Source organism: Gobio gobio (assembly GCF_949357685.1).
Source record: "Gobio gobio genome assembly, chromosome: 5".
NCBI lineage: Eukaryota > Metazoa > Chordata > Actinopteri > Cypriniformes > Gobionidae > Gobio > Gobio gobio.
The window spans coordinates 27,685,994-27,704,833 of record NC_137101.1 but is presented as its reverse complement, the minus strand read 5'-3'; the positions used below and the strand labels follow the sequence as shown (position 1 = coordinate 27,704,833).

General features: G+C 41.6%; 1 protein-coding gene across 2 annotated transcripts in view; it reads right to left on the bottom strand.

Moving 5' to 3' along the window:
• The window catches only part of gramd4a (GRAM domain containing 4a), a 79,144-nt gene that overhangs the window by 49,066 nt on the left and 11,238 nt on the right, over positions 1–18,840 (bottom strand). For both annotated transcript variants that reach the window (XM_079816588.1, XM_079816587.1), the window contains exon 3: positions 6,624–6,732. In XM_079816588.1, coding sequence (XP_079672714.1) covers positions 6,624–6,732 — 109 coding nt within the window. The remainder of the gene's footprint in view (positions 1–6,623; positions 6,733–18,840) is intronic.

Genomic DNA, 18,840 nt, shown 5'->3' with positions numbered 1-18,840 from the left:
CAAACTGGCAGCTCCAGTAGTAATGAAAAGATCTATCTTGAACTCTTGGAATGGAAACTAACCTTAATTAATCAATGTAAAAATCAATTAAAAAGGTATGATATTATGCTGTAGCCACATTGGACCAGCAGTTTGGAAAATGGATGGAATTCAGATTTGATTGTTATCATGTTTGAACGGCATGCATTGTGGAAGCAGCTACAATTACAATTGTCAGTATAATTTCAATTTACAACACAAAATAAATAGTGCAAAAAAAAAAAGAGTTAGCATGATTAACATTTTACGCAAATACAAATAATAAAATGCTACTAATCATTTAAAACAATTGCTAAATAAATATGCCTTTAAAGCAGCACTAGGTAACTTTTCAACCTTCATAATATATTTTCAAGACTCTTGTGATGATACATCGACTTACAATAGGTGGAATGACACGTCTGCCATAGCCTGACGGGGTCTGTATCGTTTTTAATCGTACTTTTAAACTTCGGGTGTCGGGTAGTAACCCGAGAACAAAAAGAACTACAAAATTCGACTGCTTTACGGCATATACGTCACTTCCACCACCACCCCCACTTCCTTAAATTCGGACGTGCGAGCCCAACTATCGTTTGTTTGCCAGATGTTATAGTCATGGCCGAAGCAGCACAGAAAAATAAGAAAGCAAAGGTTTTGTCGGAGGAAAGCAAAAAGAGGAAACGAGAAAGTGATCGGATTAAAGGCAGGACGAGGATCAACATTGGGCCAGCCTTTGCTCGTTGACGTGAGCTGAAGGAGGAGGGGCTACATTCTTGCAAGTAAATACATAAGACGTACAAAATCATATTTTAGGATACCTAACATGTCTGTGATATTTGTTTATTTGTCTTGCCTCAAGCTATAATACAAATCTCAAATTTGCAGATTCATCTATGGTAGCTTGATATTATAATATTGACGATATATGGTTATTACCTACCACTCAAACATTGAATTGAAGTATCATATAGATTTTGTAAAACGGTAACCAACAGACTAGGCTACTATAATGACGCTGGCTTGTAAACGTGAGCATCGCGATCATTTGGCGTTTGAAAAAAATAAAACCCTTGAAATTATATTCATATGACATGCTGAAACATAGCCACTGTACCTGGGATGAAGACATTTCACACGCGATGCAAGCAGAACACCTGCATGTGAACTCCTGCAGTGTTCAGGGCTATCATAGTTGTCATGTCAACAAATGCACGTGCGATGTATCCCCTGATGTAGGATGACAGAGTTTACGACAGTAGTAGAGGACAATACTGTTTCCCAACTGTAGGGGGACCCAGAGAGCAAAACCTACCTAGTGCTGATTTAAATATCTGGCATATTTACATAACTGAGGCTATACACCAATAAATCCTTGTAATGAGTTCTGACTCAATTACTGGGAAAGAATGGAATGAAATGAGCATGTTTGTGCATAGGTCCAATTTATAAAAAAAATTTTATGGATTGACTTTTTTTTTAATGATGCAACAAATGAAGCCATAATCTCCCTCAAAGAAAATAGTACAAATCAAAAAGAAATTCAATTTGAAAAAAACAACAACAACAAAAAAAACAATACTGAAGTCATGATTGTAACATGAAGTGCCCGTGATGTCAACACAACTGCTCTGTGATGACTGGTAACGCAGTGTTAAATGGGTCAGAGACGTAAGATGGAAACACATGGGATAAACACACACGCTTAAAATAGACTCTCAGTCATGTGTAGGAATTGATGTCAAGAGAGGGTAAACCCCAGCGTCTATTCCAAACACACTCCCATCAACAATATCTGTAGTTTAACTGGTAGATCACCAACAACAATATAATGGGTTCAACTCCTAGTGGTGTTGGCTAGTGCATCAATGTAAAATATGTCCTTAGTTGAATGAACAGAAGTACAAGATGAAAGGAAAGCCATGATTTTCTTGTTCATGAAACATAAAATATCATATACAGATTTTCCAAATAAAAAAAAAAAAGTAGATGGGTATTTACACAGTCAAGCTACAAAAATGAGAGATAAGCACAATACAAACATATGACTAGTCCATCTACAATATTTTAAGAAGCGATAGTTTTGTGTGAGGAACAGGTCAAAAAAGTTTTTATGCACAGAAAATATTGTTCTCTGCAGCATTATTCAGCTAGCAAATCTCATTCATGTTCAAATCAATTCAAACGTGTGTTCAATAACAAAAAATGGAAGCTTTAGACATGTCCCCAAAGTCTTATGCCAACTTCAGAAGAATTACAACCTTTGATTATATCATATAAATCTTTAGCTCAAATCCTACAAAAACACTAATCCGGTCCAGCTAATGTCATGCATGTTCAAGAGTAATCAAACAGGAAACTTGCTCTTTGAAATTTCCAACAGGACTCATAACACTGCCAATATCAAAACAGTGATTGGCTGTTTTAACTGAAAGGCAAGACTCACACATCAGAGCTCACAGACATAACTGTTTTCTGAGCAAAAAATCCTCAGTCTTGATGCTCTAGCAGCTTCACTCCGTAATCCCTTTCCTACTTCATATTTTATATCCCTCTCCCCATTCATTTTCCTCTAGCTTACTAATGTGTGCTGTATCACTCCCTCTCATGTGTGTGGGTGTGTGCAGACAGTGGCACGCTTAGGCTTACATAACAGTCGTTGTGACTGTGTCATTCACTAATGACCTTCAGTTGCCGTTTATATGTCATTCTCAAATGAGACACTGAGCCAATCCACTGTTGACTGTGATGGACATGATGATCACATCCACACACATAGACACACAGCGTGCATGTTTAATTGTTTTTTTCTTTCTTTCAGGGTTCGGGTTGTGACTGTCTATTGACTTCAATTGCTGTTATACTGAGCTAATTATATTGTCTATACCCCTAATCCTTAGAGAAACATTTGCATTTAAAGTGCCTCTATTATGCTATTTTTAACAGCTATTTTGTTAAGGTTCTTAATTTTGTCTTCTACAACAGGCTTACATGCATCGAAGGTCAAAAAACACTTTAATTTTCTCATAATATACATTGCACATCACCACATTTTTCAATGATTCTCAAATGTCTACCAAGATGAATGAGTCTCTCTTAACTTCTTAACCCGCACCGGTTCGTGGGCGGGGAGGTTGACGGAAGTGGGCGTGTCTTTAATTTTATTTACTTTTGTTTTATACAAAATATTCAATCAACTATCACAAACTATGCATCATTTGAAAGCTAAAACACTCAAGATTCATGATCTGAACTTGATTTTGCAATAAATACACCAGAGAAGAAAGGGTTAAATGAAATGCTAAAGGACCGGCCATGTAAACATTAGCATAATATTAGCGGTACTCATCTTTCATCTCCTGCCGTTCAGATCAGATCGGACGAATCCAATAAACACCCGCATACATCTCTGTGTAAGGGTCCACTCTTCAAAATGCATCCCACTTTTTAATCCAAAACAACGAAAAAATAGGGAAAAAACAAAAAATCCTCCGTTGTTTGCAAGGGAGTTTTGAGTTAGCGTAATCAATCATGTCCATTTTCAATGAAATATCGATTCTAATCCGTTTCTGGCAAACTCCCCCTGCTAGAATAGTCTCTTCTTCGTTTAATGAATCCTCCCTCGTCTCTCTCCTTCAATCAGAGACTCTCCTGGGATGCATCATATAGAGGAAGCGCCTTACAGGCTTGGTGAGCTGTCAATCATTGCGCCCATGGTTTTCGTTGGATAAAGGCACTCGATGCCTAGCCAATGCCTTTCCAACAAAGGTTTGATTGATGGACTTAGTAACCAATCAAAAGGCATTATCTTGCGCAGTTTACGTAAGTAGGCTTTTGTGAATACTACTAGTGTAAGTGCGTAAGCTTTCATAACACCGGCATGCGTTTCTCATGGCGCCTGCCAGTGTTTAGGCAGAAACTGCAGTGGAGCGCGCAGACTCTGACTGATACTTCTTATCAGCTAAATTACTTTTTTACACTTTGTAATCTCTGTAAATAGTTGCTTTAGTTTTTCAATAACTGTTTATCCATTATAATTAGCAGTTTATTGCAGTTTATTGCAGATTTATTTGAATGAAAAACTACTCTTTACAATTGCAAATGTTCTGAAATAAATGGCCTTTTTGAAAGGACGCCTAGACTTTACTTGACATAAAAGCTTACAGAAGCTACATTACTGAGAGAATCATCCTCATATTTGAATCATGACTTGATTACACATTCAGTTTTATATTTAAGCTATTTTCAGGCTCTTAACATTAAATTCTCATATTTTTTTCCCTAAGTGGAAAAAACTAAACGTGAGTCACTTACATGTATATTTACATGTATATTACTCTGTTCCCATATTACTTTGAGTTATTATGACTCTTTGGTAGCAATATTTCAAGTGTCTAGTTTAAAATAAGACCAGATTTATGAATATAGACCATAGGGTTTAAGAGCTGCAGACATTTTCATTTGGGTATATCGTTTTCAAAGAATTCTCAAAAATGGGGCGCAGGTTAAGGGGTTAATCCCTCCTTTCCACAAGCCTGCTCTGCTCTGATTGGCCAGACGGCCTAATCTGTTGTGATTGGTCTACCGCATACAGTACGCATCTGAAACAAAACACCCATTACCATAAACTTAAGCTCAGAAGGCTTCCTAAAGCTCAGCGATTGTACACTCTAGGGCTGGGTGACTTTTCAGATTTTTTTCGATTAATTCAAATTCAATGTTTTGCTGCAATTTTTAAATCGAGAAATCGTGGTTTTGAATGAAAATGTTAGCAAATGTTATGCATGTTGACAAATTACAAAAGAAAATGATCCGACCACATGATGGTGACGAACTGACGAACTGCTCTTGTGTGACGCACTCAGTCAAAGCAGAACATATCATGTCAAGTGGCTGTTCAGAATGCGATATTGCGTTGAAAAACAAGACGCGGGCAATGGAATGGAAAAAAAAGCAAATATATTAGATTCCAGCTGAACTTTCTTCTAGCTTTCTTTCTAACTTTGCTGTTAATAATAGTCTATTACTGCTGTTATTTATTGCTATTACTTTTTGGCTAAGAAATATTTAGCATTTTTCTTATCTACACAAAACAAACCGGCTACAGTGTTTGAGAGTGGGTCAAAGTAGACAGTTCATTGGCTGTTTGTCAGGCAGCCAATGAAGACCATAGGCGGGCATTATGTAAATGTGTTACCGTGTTATGTATGAATGTCACGGAAATGAGACTGGAATTCCTGATGATTTGTTAAGGCGGTTCAGAGTTGATTCTTTCTTTTCGGAGACAATAACGTTATTTGTTGTGAGCTTCTGACTTTGCAACTTTGCAGACCGTTTCACAGACGGCTATATTACACACAATATTAAAATATTCCAAAAAGCATAATATGGGCACTTTAACGTTTTATACATTTGGCTGAATATTTTTTCTTTTTTACCCAAAGCAAGTTATAGGATATTCAAGGTATACGTTTTGGTAAAGCTTCAAAAAGGACATAAAAGCACAATAAAAGTACCATGAAATAATCCATACAAGTTATGCACAATAGTCATTATTCACAGAAAATGTTAAGATCAGTCTAAGCTCTCTTTGGCCCTTCATGAAAGAAGCAATGTCCTGTTTGTGAAAGAATCAAGCAATATTTTCTGTGAATTGGTTGATCCAGTTCACAAAACTGTTCTGAATGATTTGTTCGCATCAAAAATAATCGGTTCTCAGAATCAACTTGTTTTGATTTTGTTTTAAACATCAGTTTGCAGCAGTTAGATGAGAGGATTATCAGTGAATAACAAGTAACATTTCAGTTTGTTTCTCACAAGTTTTATGGGTGATTTTATGATATTTTTATGCTGCTTTTACATCTTTTTTTGAAGGTTAAAAGCTGTAGTTCTTATTCACTGTCTTCAAATGTTCTCCTTTTGTGTTCAGCAGAAGTCAGTCAAACATGTTTAGAGCAACACGACAATTATCATTTTTGACTGAACTTTCCCTTTAATAAAGATATTATTTAGTCCCATTATGAAGCAGTTTTTCTCATGGGAACTGCAGCGAGAACATTTTGTCCACAAAATTACCAAAAAGCTTTCTCTAACACACACATCCACACACTCAGGGTGATCAATAGATCATCAGCCTACAATTAGATAACAATTGTACTTTGTTCACACCAATACATGTGGCACAACTTTTTAGTTTGGTGTGAACAAGACCTAAGCCATGTGGTAAAGTCCACATGAGTTTGTCCTTTTCATTAAAAAAAGCATCTTAAGTTTGCTTATGATCTATGATTTTCTCGCTCGTGCAATATTTTTTCTGATTCAATCATAAACTAGCGCATCGCGTACCATTCCACTAAGCTGGCGTACAATCTCAGCTTCAGTGTCATCACTACAACACTTTACGGCATTGGTCCTGCCTTTTGTTCACAAAAGGCACGTTCCGGGACTGATCCCAGCAATGCTACTAGGTCCCCATCCTGGGATCTATTCCGGGACAGGTTTGCGTTCACACAGAAGGCACTCTAGTAATTCCATGGCAACTTTTGTTTAGTTTTACTCCACATATCATATATAAAATACAAGGAAATCCTTCATCCAGTACTCACGTAGGAAGTGTTTCTCCAGTAAGGCAATTTCCAAATGACCCTTGACCTCATTGAGACGTTCTGATTCGCTCCTCAGGTCTTGCATGACAGACAAAGTCCCCAAACCAGCCTAAAAAGAAACACACAGGGTTATTAACAGACATGGATGTGATACACCCCATACAAAAAAAGCTTGTCTCACCAAGCGGTGACTTACAGAATACTAGTCCTCTGTAAGGTGTCTTCCTCCTGTTTTAGTTAGATAAGCTTCAAACTAGAGGCTGGTCTCAATGACAAATGTGGACTGAAAAATTCTGACTCACTGATAGCACAACATGAACCTGCTTCTGACTCCATTCCGCCCCACACACACACAAACACACACACACACAGGCCAAAAGAACGCAAGATCTGCAGAAAGGCGAACCGCAGTGAGAGAGAGAGACAGAGAAAGTAGGTGAGTGAGAGATTAGGAGAGAGGGCGGCACTGCAGAGACACAGCAGAAAAGCAGAGGTGTCTCTTTAAGAGGCCAATGCGACTGACAGTGCAGGCATGCTATCTTTACTGACACACATGCACACGCGTTTGGGAAGAGATAGGGAGAGAGAAATTAAGAGGATGAAAGAGACCCCGGGAAATCCTTTTCATTAGTTTGCACAAATAAACGTCTAAGCAAAAAGGTTGCTAAATTTTGTGATGGGCAGGGCACTAAGTTCTAGGCTACAGGTTTTTTGAGCCAAGCAAATGCTATTCGCTAGCGACTACAGTTAAAGGTAGGGTAGGCAATTTTGGAGTGCAATAGCAGGCTAGCTTTGAATATAAGATACTCATGAAACCGAATGCAATGATTGGACGACAATGTTTTGCTCCTGAGACCTCCACAGAACATTTTTTATTATTTTAGCCCACTTCTATTATTGATTGCTTTCAGGATATGAAGCGTGTCAACCAGTATAATAAAACGTGTTTATAGAAGAAATTAAAGTCAGCAGATAGAGAAAATGTTAGACTTTTAAATGGTTAGTTCTCCCAAAAATGAAAATTTTGTCATTAATTACTCACCCTCATGTCTTTCCAAACCCGTAAGACTTTCGTTCATCTTCGGAACACAAATTAAGATATTTTAATGAAATCCGAGAGCTTTCTAACCCCACACACACTGCAACGTTATTACCACTTTAATAAGGCCCAGAAAGGTAGTTAAAGGGTAACTTCAGTGATTTAGCATTAGGCTTTGTATCAGTAGAAACCCGGTAGTATATTCGAATTATGGTACGTTCCCCCCTCATATCCCCCTGAGGCGAGAGAATAATGCATTTTATTTCTGGAAAAATTCCTCCGATGATGCAAATATCGTCATTTTGCGTCATCAGAGGATTTTTTTGGCCAGAAGCTAAAACTACAGCCACTAGATGGAGCTGTTCCGCATGTTATCAACCCACCCATAAGGGAGAGATCTCACGCACAGAATGTAAGACGCAGACGGCCGCACGGACAATCATCATAACGCTGCGCGGTGCAGAGTAAAGTGAGTGTTTCAACTTTTCAATGAATTCCTGTGATAGTTTAGCTTCCATATGCGATCTGAAAACGTGCCAGACTGGCGCTTAACGTTACCTCAGCTCTGCTCAGCTCTTCGTGATGAAGGAAATCTGACACTGCTGAGGAAATCTGACACTGCTGCGTCTGTGACGTGACTTTCTTTCGGCTCACTCACACTTTCTTGAAAAGACACGTTCAGTTTTTAACTGTAGTGTAACTGAACGAAATGATTGTATTACTATGAAGATCAAAACAACGGTGTACGGAGTGGCCTCGTAGGGCAGCGAAGCAAGTGCATTCTGGGAGTTGTTGTCTTTCATCCACATGAGACAAAAAAACATTTTCTGTCTTTTCTCAGTCTAGAAGCACCAAATTCAAAAATAATTTCACATTTCTACAGCATAAATGACCCAGTTTAAATACAAAGCTTAATGCTAAATCACTGAAGTTCCCTTTAAGAGATTGTTAAAATAGTCCACGTGACTTCAGTGGTTCAACCTTGATGTTATGAAGCTGACAAGAATACTTTTTGTGCGCAATAAACTAAAATAACGACTTTATTCAACAATTTCTTCTTTTCTATATCCATGACGAATGCATGTGATGCTGACGCAGAATCCAACCAATTTTGAGCTGGCGTTCTGACCTGGAAGCCGGGCGTGTTTACAACGTGAAGCTGTTGAATAAAGCCATTATTTTTTTGGGGTTCTGCTCAAAAAACATATTCTCATCGCTTCATAACATTAAGGTTGAACCACAAGTAGTCACATGGACTATTTTCACAAAGTCTTTACTATCTTTCTGGGCTTTGAAAGTGGTAATAACGTTGCAGTCAATGGAAGGGTCAGAAAGCTCTCGGATTTCATAAAAAATATCTTCATTTGTGTTCCGAAGATGAACAAAGGTCTTATGAGTTATGAGTGACATGAGGGTGAGTAAATAATGACAGAAATTTCATTTTTGGGTGAACTAACCATTTAAAAGCCCTCCAAATAACTATTTTGTTATAAACTAAAAAATGTTTTTTTTTTTTACTTATAGGGATAAGAATCACAATGAATTTAAAAAACCACAATTTAGATTCCACTTAACAAATTCTGATGCTTTCTTTGGTTATACAGTACACTCAGTTTTTCATTTCATTACTACATTTCACAATAATTTAATAAGGACTTCAAAAATGCCCAAAAACATCACCACAAAATGGAAAGGGTTGGGAAATCAATTCTGAATCAAGTGTTTACATGCAACATTTTTTTATTTATTAAAACAAGCATATTCCAGGGATGGGAATCAGAATGTTGTCTGTTTAAATTACTCAATACTAATTGAAACATTGACAAATTCTGATTCATGTGAAAATAGTCAATGTGATGCATTATGTGACAACAATGTAGCATACTCTAATTTATCATCGGTTCCCTATTCCCATCCCTACTAGCTAACTTGAATCTTGCACCTCTTTGACACAAAACAAAGTGTCCTGAGACATAAAATGTTCGAAAGGTCATCAGCAGAGCATGAAAGATGCAGTTTCCAGTAGAGAAACCATATGAGACTGGCTCTCATAAACGGGGTATTCAAAGTCAATCAAACCCCTTCTTGTGTGGAAAAGTTATCTCATTACCCCCGGCGAGTCATTAGTGCATAAATCAAAAAGTAAAGTGCTGCAACGACACAGTCTAAACTACACGGATTACTACAGAGCACTACACTATCAAAGTTGTCTTGGCTCCATGTATGTCTGAGTTTGTAAGTGTGTGGCAGAGCTATTTCAATCAGCATGTGAGCGATGACTCACTCCTCACTGCTGTCTAAACTTCATGGCACCACTGGTCACAATCTCTGTTAGCAGGCTGTTGCATTCAACACTAAAGCTGCCCGTGATGCAGGAAATTACCAATGCAAACACATGCAAACAGAGTGGTAAGAGTGGTCAGCCTCTCAGTATGTGCAGGTTACATGCTTCCTGAAAGCCATAGCAGAGTTATATCGATTTGTAGCTCCTCAAAATGTTTTACTGCCAAAACACAATTATGTTGGAGGGAGCTCAAGGTCTGTGTAAACCATCACACTATCATTTTGAATTATACAGACCTTTTTAAAAGCTTAGCTTTGGACGAGCCAAAGTTGCTTTTATGTATCATAGAAGCATTCCCAACACAGCAGAAAAACTAGAGAACTAGATTACGAAGTGGGGGGAAAGAATATCTACAACCACATATTTTTATTCACAATTTAGAATATTCTATAAAAATATGGATGTATATATATCAAATACTTCCCATACTATATAGTATGCAAAAAACAGTACGCCAAAAGAGTAGTATGTTCGAATACATAGTATTCGAAAAACAGTAGGTGGAAATTTCTGAATAACCTTTTACTTTGAAGCTACACTGTGTAACTTTTTTTGTTTAATTTTAGCTAAAAACACTTAGTTCTTTCAAAAATATATGTGCTCATTAATGTATATTTACTTCTTTCAAGTAATAAAGTATTCTCGTAAGTTTATAATATGCCATTGAAAATACATACGGGTGAGGGGTTCAAATGCGGGTCGCCATGTTGCCCCTCCATCTTGAAAGTACATTAGCCAAAGAGGGACATACCCGTAAATTAAAGCTTCACCTTTCGCGTTTTAACACTCGATGGCACCGTGTCGAATGTGGACGAGGTCGAACTGGAAGCCATGTTAATCTTGGACTAAATCGGCCACCGTAGGAGTTCAAACGAAATCGGAATTGAGAGGAACAGAAAATAATATTCACTGGATGGTCATATACCTTTTCACCGCTAGATGGGAGAAAATATCACACAGTGTAGCTTTAATTCTGAAGATTCTGAAGTGTGCATTCGTTGGACACTTTACTCTCCTATGAAGCCATGGGAGAGGATTTATGAATGGCAGTGAAGTGACGCAACCAAAGTCCCTTAAGACCCTTAAGTCATTTCACTCTGCAGCCATCTTTAAAACGCCTCTCAAGTATGTGAGTGCAGCTCCTATCTCTTTGAATGGGGAAACAAAGTTCTCTAAAACTGTTCGCCAAGCTTAAATTAAATTTCATATGTTAAATCAACAATTAAATCTGCAAAAAACTGTCCCATAAATCTTGTTTCTAAACGCTCAAATCATGAAAAAAAAATTTTTAATTCAGGCTGGACCAAGCTAATGCTCATGCGCAGTTATAAGCATGCGTCTCAGAACACTGACAGTTTCTATGGGAACCGGAGCTTCTAACGGCAGCTACTTTACCAATCGGCAATTGGCTCTTTTCTTTCGAAGGCGGGACATTTTTCTCCCAAGTAATACGAGTGCACAATCTTTCTGTATATAAAGTCTTTGACGCTGACAATGACACTGGTAGGTCACGTGAACATACCATGGTAGAACGCCATATACACATAGAACATACTTTTTTAACGGTCACAAAGTAAATTCAAATTCAAATGTAGTGCCTACTCAGACAGTCTGTGATTTCGGACGCAGCGCAAGATGTAAGTAAAGTTCCCTTTCAGTCAGTACACTACGAGTTACATCAGTTACTGACGAAATGGGGGTTTCGCTTAGAAGCCAATCGCCTTTGAGATCTACAAAACGAGCCAATGGCATGAAAATGCCATGGGTCTGCGGAATTTGCATAATGCAACCCCGCCCCACTGCGTGGGTATAAAGGGCGTTGCATTGCAGTCTCGCATTATGTTTCTGCTTCAGAGCCGAGTGTCAAGATGAGCATCTCTCCAGAGTTTTGGTGTTATGGCGCGTTCCAGCGAGTTCTGCATTTTTGTCTGATCTGTGCAGTGATCCAGCACAGCGTGGACGTTCTCCATGGGCGCTTCGGCATTCTGCAGAGCAAAACTCCTCTCTAAAAGAGCTGCACGCGGCACGTCTTTTTCAAGACGTTTCGCCCGTGAATTGTTTCTGGGTGCAAAAAAAGAGCAGGCGAGAGAGTCCCCTCTATCACATCCCAATCTACTTCCTCCACAAGAGGCAGTACTTTGGTTGGTGATCAGGGTGATCTGGGGACGTTTGTGTGGGCCAAACTGACGAATATTCCTCGGGCCACACTTCCCTCTAGCACACTGCAACCCGTGGTGTTGCCAGATGAAGGCGCTGGTGTTTCCCGTCCTGGGCTCAGCGTCTCATTTGGGACGCCGGCGGATGATGTCACGTCGATCGCTGCATCACTAGGTGGGCCGGATTCCTCTGGAGATGAAGATTTGGCTGTGCTGCTTCCTCTGGGAGCTCCAGCGTTGTCTGAGTTTGATCCAGTGCTCACAGCCATGCTTTCCCAGGGACCTAGTGCTCCGGCACCTCACCCATTTGGGTCTTCGGGTCATTTGGGAAAAGAGCAAGCTCTCCCCTGGGAAGAGGAGCTCTTTTCTCAGCTCAGTCGCTATGTGCATGCAGTGAGAGTGTGCACAGTCAATGCTGACTTGCCCCCGTTGGGTAGGAATGCGGTTCATCTGAGGTTATCTCAGAGGCTCCTGGGACATGTGGCAGCCATGGCCGTGCTAATGCCGCCCGGACTGCTTCATATGAGACCACTTCAGCACAGACCCCAGTGCATATGGCTGTCAATGCCTTGAGTTGCTGGCCGTACGTCTCGTCTTGCACCGCTTTCGAGCCCTGCTCTAGGCCAGACACGTACTGGCCCATTCAGACAACACAACGACAGTAGCGTACGTCTACCGACAAGGTGACATACGCTCGCGCCGGAATGCCACAACTCGCCCGCCATCTCCTTTTTGGAGTCTGAAGCATCTGAGGTCGCTTCGTGATGTTCGTCCCGGGAGACCTGAGTCATGCAGCCAGCGAGCGCTCACGGTTTACCCACTTCCGGGGGAATGGAGACTCCATCCCCAGACGGCTAGCTGTTTGGGAACAGCTCAGCGATGCTCAGGTAATCCTGTTGTCTCCCTCTAGCTCTTCCCGTTGCCTACTAGGCTCAGCAGGCCGCAGGGTGGCGCAAGCATGCGTTTTCCCAGTGAGCCGTCTTGCACAGTTCTGTGCAGATCACGGAGGGCAAGGAGCAGCTCCTTTGGCCGCACCGCTTTGGCCCGGCCGGACCTGGTTCTTTGAACTCTTTACTCCTTGCGACAGCACCTCCCTGGTCAATCCCTCTGAGGAAGGTTCCTTACTCAGAGACGGGGCACCCGTGGCCCCCACGTCCCGGTCTGTGGTATCCTACTTATGTGGGCCCCAATGGGTGCCCTCCGTGTGCATGGTTCCCCCTTTGGATAACCCCCACATGTATATTTCCACGGTAAGTCTCCTTGAGCATGTGTCTTCCCTTGGCAAGACACCCTGCCACTCCTGGGGTTGAAATATTCTACCTGCGGCTGGATACCCCAGAGTGCTCCATATGCAATCCCTAAGGGGGTCATTTGTGTATTCTTAAGTCCTCCCTTCGGACAGGCATTGTGTTGCATTTCTCCACGTGGGATATGCTTCCCAGTGTACCTTGGTATTGGCATTGAGCCAAGCCCCTCGTTCGTGCTCAGACTCACGTCAGGGAGCCCTGGTCAGTGCAGGACGCTGGAAGACAGCCGTCGTGGCGAGATTGAATTGGGACCCCCATTTCGTCAGTAACTGATGTAACTTGTAGTGTACTGACTGAAAGGGAACATCTCGGTTACGTATGTAACCCTCGTTCCCTGAAGGAAGGGAACGGAGATGTAACGTCCCCATGCCACTACCGCTGTACCGCTGGAACGGCCGGGCGCTCATGCCTCGGCTCTTCAGCAGGTAACATAATGCGAGACTGCAATGTAACGCCCTTTATACCCACGCGGTGGGGCAGGGTTGCTTTATACAAATTCCGCAGAACCATGGCATATTCATGCCATTAGCTCGTTTTGTAGATCTCAAAGGCGATTGGCTTCTAAGCGAAACCCCCATTTCTTCAGTAACTGAAGTAATGTCTCCTTCAGGGAACGAGAGTTACATACGTAACCCAGACGTTTCCAAAAGGTGCATAACTACTTGAGGTTTATAATTTAATTTATTCAGTAGGAATACATGCACAATTACAACAATAGAAACTAGTAGAAAAACTAGAAATGGTGCCTTATTTGCAAGTAGTTTTTGTGATTTTCAAATTTTTTGTATCAATTAAATTAACTTAAAGTTGAAAGAAAACAGTTGGTGACAAGTGTTGTAATGGTTGCCTATAGGGTTGCTAAAGTGCTCTGGGTCATTGTTAGTGTTGCTATGCAGTTGCTCGGGTGTTCTGGGTGGTTACTAGGTGGTTTCTTACTGACCTGAGTCAAAAGAGCCCACCATCAAACCTATGATATTCTGGTGCTTATATATGGGTAAGAATCTCTCCTTCAGTGTCTATAGCATTTTTTTCACAAGAATATCAGACATAAACTGTCTAGTCTGATCAATTGGACAATAATAATAATTAATACAATAACACTAACATGCTAAACAAAAAACACCACTGTTGTTAAACTTGCATCATATATTGCCTTAGAAAAATGTCCTAATGCCAACAAATAGTTGAAATTAAGATGGATCAAGAACAGAATTCAGGCCGGCGGCAAAGTTGAAGTTTTCACACAGGGTTTTGAAAATCTCATGTGAATTTGCAGTTCACATCAAGCGGCTGGGTCACTCCCAGAATTTCATGCCACTCCCTTAACCCAGACCTTAAATCAGTGAGCGCACTCGGGATTTAAACTCGTGACCATATGTGCTGGTTTGATAGGATTTCAGCTTGAGAGGATAACAAGACGTGACTCTTGCCTCATAATTTCCATGGGCCACTTACGTCTGGTGTCCAAGCAGTTTCTCCACTGGCAACAGTAAATAAAGCTGGTACACTATTGTTGTTATTACCAGCACAGTTTTTTGTTGTGTTTAGTAGCTTGATGCAGTTGTTTCACTAAGTACATCAATAATCACTATTTGTAACAATAGTAGGATATAAAAGACTTGGAAATGCCACGTTGTTTTTGCTAACTATGTTGTTGTGTGACAGGTAGTGGTGGCTATAAATTTTAAGGAAAAACATGTAATTATAGTAAGGTTCTTTTAATGTTGTATGTATTTTTTCCCTCAAAAACTTTCTCATAGTTATTTTGATCAGTTTCCACCCAAGGTCTTACCCTTGTAATACTTATTTCATACTGCCCTGCTGAAAAATCCAACATAAACCATCATGAATTCCATGTTGGTCCAGGCAGTTTTTTGAGTATGAGCTGGTATAGTGCTGGACAAGCATAGTCATGCTGTTCTCAAGCAAAACTGAGCTGGTGTAGCTAATCCACCAGCACTCCCATTTCCCATGCTGGGGACCAGCAAACTGGTCCCAGCATGCAAAACATACCTGATGCTGGTTACCAGTAATACTGGATTTTACAGCAAAGTGCTCATGACCTAGATCCATGATGAGAGGGGGATGAGAAAAGAAAGTAATTATTTCATTCCACACCCTAGTGACATGTCTCAGTGTCTACTCTGTCTACTCAGTGTCTTGGCATTTTACGGCAATATTTTAACTGTTTTTTTGAACACTCTTGAAAATTACACTGAATCATCACAGAAGTGAACTCTTTTTGTTGGCCAACCCCGAAGTTTACATTATCCTGGTTTCTTCAACAAAAAGCCTATATGATTTATCAATTGGCTTTTGGATTATTGCAGAAAATGTACTCTGTAACCAACAAAAGTTTATGATTCTTACACATATCGTTTGTCAAGGTAATCTTCACAAATGAACACAACTTTTATGAAGCCTAAATACAATTGCCTGAGGTAAGCTATTGTTAGGCTATTAATAAATTGTACCACACTTGCATGACTTTAATGTCACCACCACTAAACTTCCGATAAACTTTAAGTCTTTACTTAAATTCTACAATTAGGAAAGTTTGCGTTGGAATATTTTGACTGTTTCATTAAAGACTGCTTATAAACACGGCATGGCTGTAAAAGCAGATTAGTAAGTAGATGAGTTTTAATGTTTGGTTCGATACATTTCAATGTTCCTGACAACCATTTAGCCACTTGAAAATGTAAAAAAAAATATCTTGAGCTGAGTTATTTCAGTCATTTAAGCAAAAACTCATTCAAAAAAATTTGCAAGAATACTATATTATTTCCAAGACACATTTGTGTGTCCACGTATAAATATAAACATCATAGTGAATAGAATATATGATAGTTGTAACATGTATGCTTAGTTTCTGTCGTCCTTCTCCTCGGTTCACCCTGCACCACTAACTCCATGCGGCCCATCAGATTCACCTCGGGCTTCCTGTTCATCAGCTCGGCACAAGGATGAGGATTCCCCCGGCTTCACCCTAAGCCTTCAGGTCCATGTCTCCACTTCGGCCTGTCAGCCCGTCGGCTCCGCCATGGCTCTGCGCTACCTCGACTCCATCATAGCCTCCTCTGGGGTCCCTCGTACTTCAGGTTCAGCCTCAGTCAGTCGTCGCTCTGCATCCGCTATGGACTTCCTGGTCTCCGGCTGCACCTCGGCCCTACACCCCTTCGGCTCCACCAGGTTTCTCCTTCCCTCCGGCATCCCCATCTTTCCCCATCATTCCCCCTCTTTCCGTCATTAATCCGGTTTGCCGAGCCAGCTGCACCTTGGGCTTCCAGGCTGTGGGTGTCACCCTGGTCCATCTGCCTCTGTGCTCCGCCGGATACTCCACGCACACTGGTTCCACCGCCATCAGTCAGTCTCCAGGTTCCGCCCAGTCCTGAAGTCAAAGCACCACCCTGGCTCCTCCAACCAATCGACTCCACCATCGACTCCTCCTTGTCCCTGTCCATCATCAGCTCCACTCCCACCTCCAGAGCCCCCTCCCTCCCTTCACAGATGGACTCTTTACAGCCTTCCGGGAGGGGGAGCTACTGTAACATACTGTAATGTATGCTCAGTTTATGTGATTCTGTTTGCCTTAGCTCACTAATTAGTCTCGTTGGTTGTTAATTAGTTCCCCACAACTGTTCGGTTTCTACTCTGATTACCTCATGTTTATAAGCCCTGAGTTCCCCTTCGAGGGAACTCGAACTGCGTCATCGTGACGACACTTTGGGGAACGGCCCTCGCGTTAAGCGTCTGAAGAAACTGTAAAATCAGCCCAATCCGATTGGTGTTGCGTGATGACGTCGTATGTGACGGCATACCCGGAAGATACAAAGAGACGTCTGAACGAAACAGAGATAGCTTTTTTTGCTCTTCAGCGTTAGCGCTCTGTGTTACCAGTCTGAGAGTATTTGGTGTTGTTATCTACCAACGTTGTTTCACAAGCATACAGGGCTCGCGAATTCCATGGCCGGTCCCGTGCTGTTGAGGCAGCACGGTTGATCTATCATGGACTCGCAGATGGGTCTGTCAGGGGAACTTGAGAAGTGCTTATGCATCTTCTCCTTCCCGGTGACAGCTCCATTGTTCTCCTTCCCCGCGTGGAAGCCCGCGCTGCGGCTTCTTCCCCCGGGGTGGAGGACCCGATGCGTGAGCTGTCTGATTCTGAGGAATTAGATGGGCTCCGTATCGAGGCTCGCCTTTCCTAATGCAGATTCAACCTCGAGTTTCCGAGGCGGCGCGCAGGTTTGGGTCTGTTATTAGAGTGATACAACGTGACACGGTGAGAAGGGATACTGTGGGTGCGAGGCATGCAGTCAGCTCCTGAGGGGGCGGGCTGTTTTCATTCAGAAATATCTCGACGCGTACTGCCGTGCGCCTTCGGGTGTTTCAGCCTCGCGCCCGTTTGGCTTTTTTCTCGAGGGATGAAAGCCAGTTGTATTATAACGGCTTGAACCGCGTTGCTGAGGCAACGTGTGGTTTACGAGCCGTATATAATACAATTAAGCAGTAGGTCTGATATTTGTGGCTGCGTTTTATTCTGAGGAATTAAATGAAATATGATCTGACTTTGAGGAGTTAGATATTCAGCCTATTATTCAGACCATGTTCACCGTAATTGTGAAATGTGATACTGTTTGGCTTTCTTCTCGAGGGAGGAAGGCCAATTGTATTATAACTGCTTGAGCCGCGTTGCTGAGGCAACGTGTGATTTTCGAGCCGTATATAATATAATCGAACAGTATTCGCTTTCACCTTACTATGGCTGCATTTAATTCCGAGGAATTAAATAAAAATATTATCTGACTATGAGGAGTTAGATGTATTTTTTACTCAGCCTATCATTCAGACCAGGTTGCACGGTTTGGGTGATTATGATGACATTTAATTCTGAGGAATTGAGTGTCATGTTATCTGACTTTGTTAAGTTTGATACTTAATCAGTCTGTCGCCCAAGCGTGTTTGACTTGTCTGGATATCCATCTAAGATTGGAGGTTGCGGCCCTGTCGAGCTGCTCCCTTAGATGAGGCCCCTGCTGGCCGGCCCCCTCTCCCGGGTAGGACCGATCGAGGTCGCCTCCCCTGTGGAGCTTTTGGGAATCGATATTGTGCTCCCGCCGTCTAGTACGTTTCGGGCCACATCGTTTCTCAGCGCACGCGCGCTGCACCAGCCGCCTCTAGCAAGACCTGCGGCGGTCCAGCAAACGTGTACGCACACCGAAAATCTTCCTCGATTTCGCCCTGCCGGTTAGCCGCTTCAGGGGGTCGGGGAGGAGGCTCGGTTAACACCCGAGGCCGGCCTCGAGAGGCTGGTTCCCTCAGCAGATTATCTCGGCGCATGGTTATGCCTCCGAATATATCTGCATGGGCC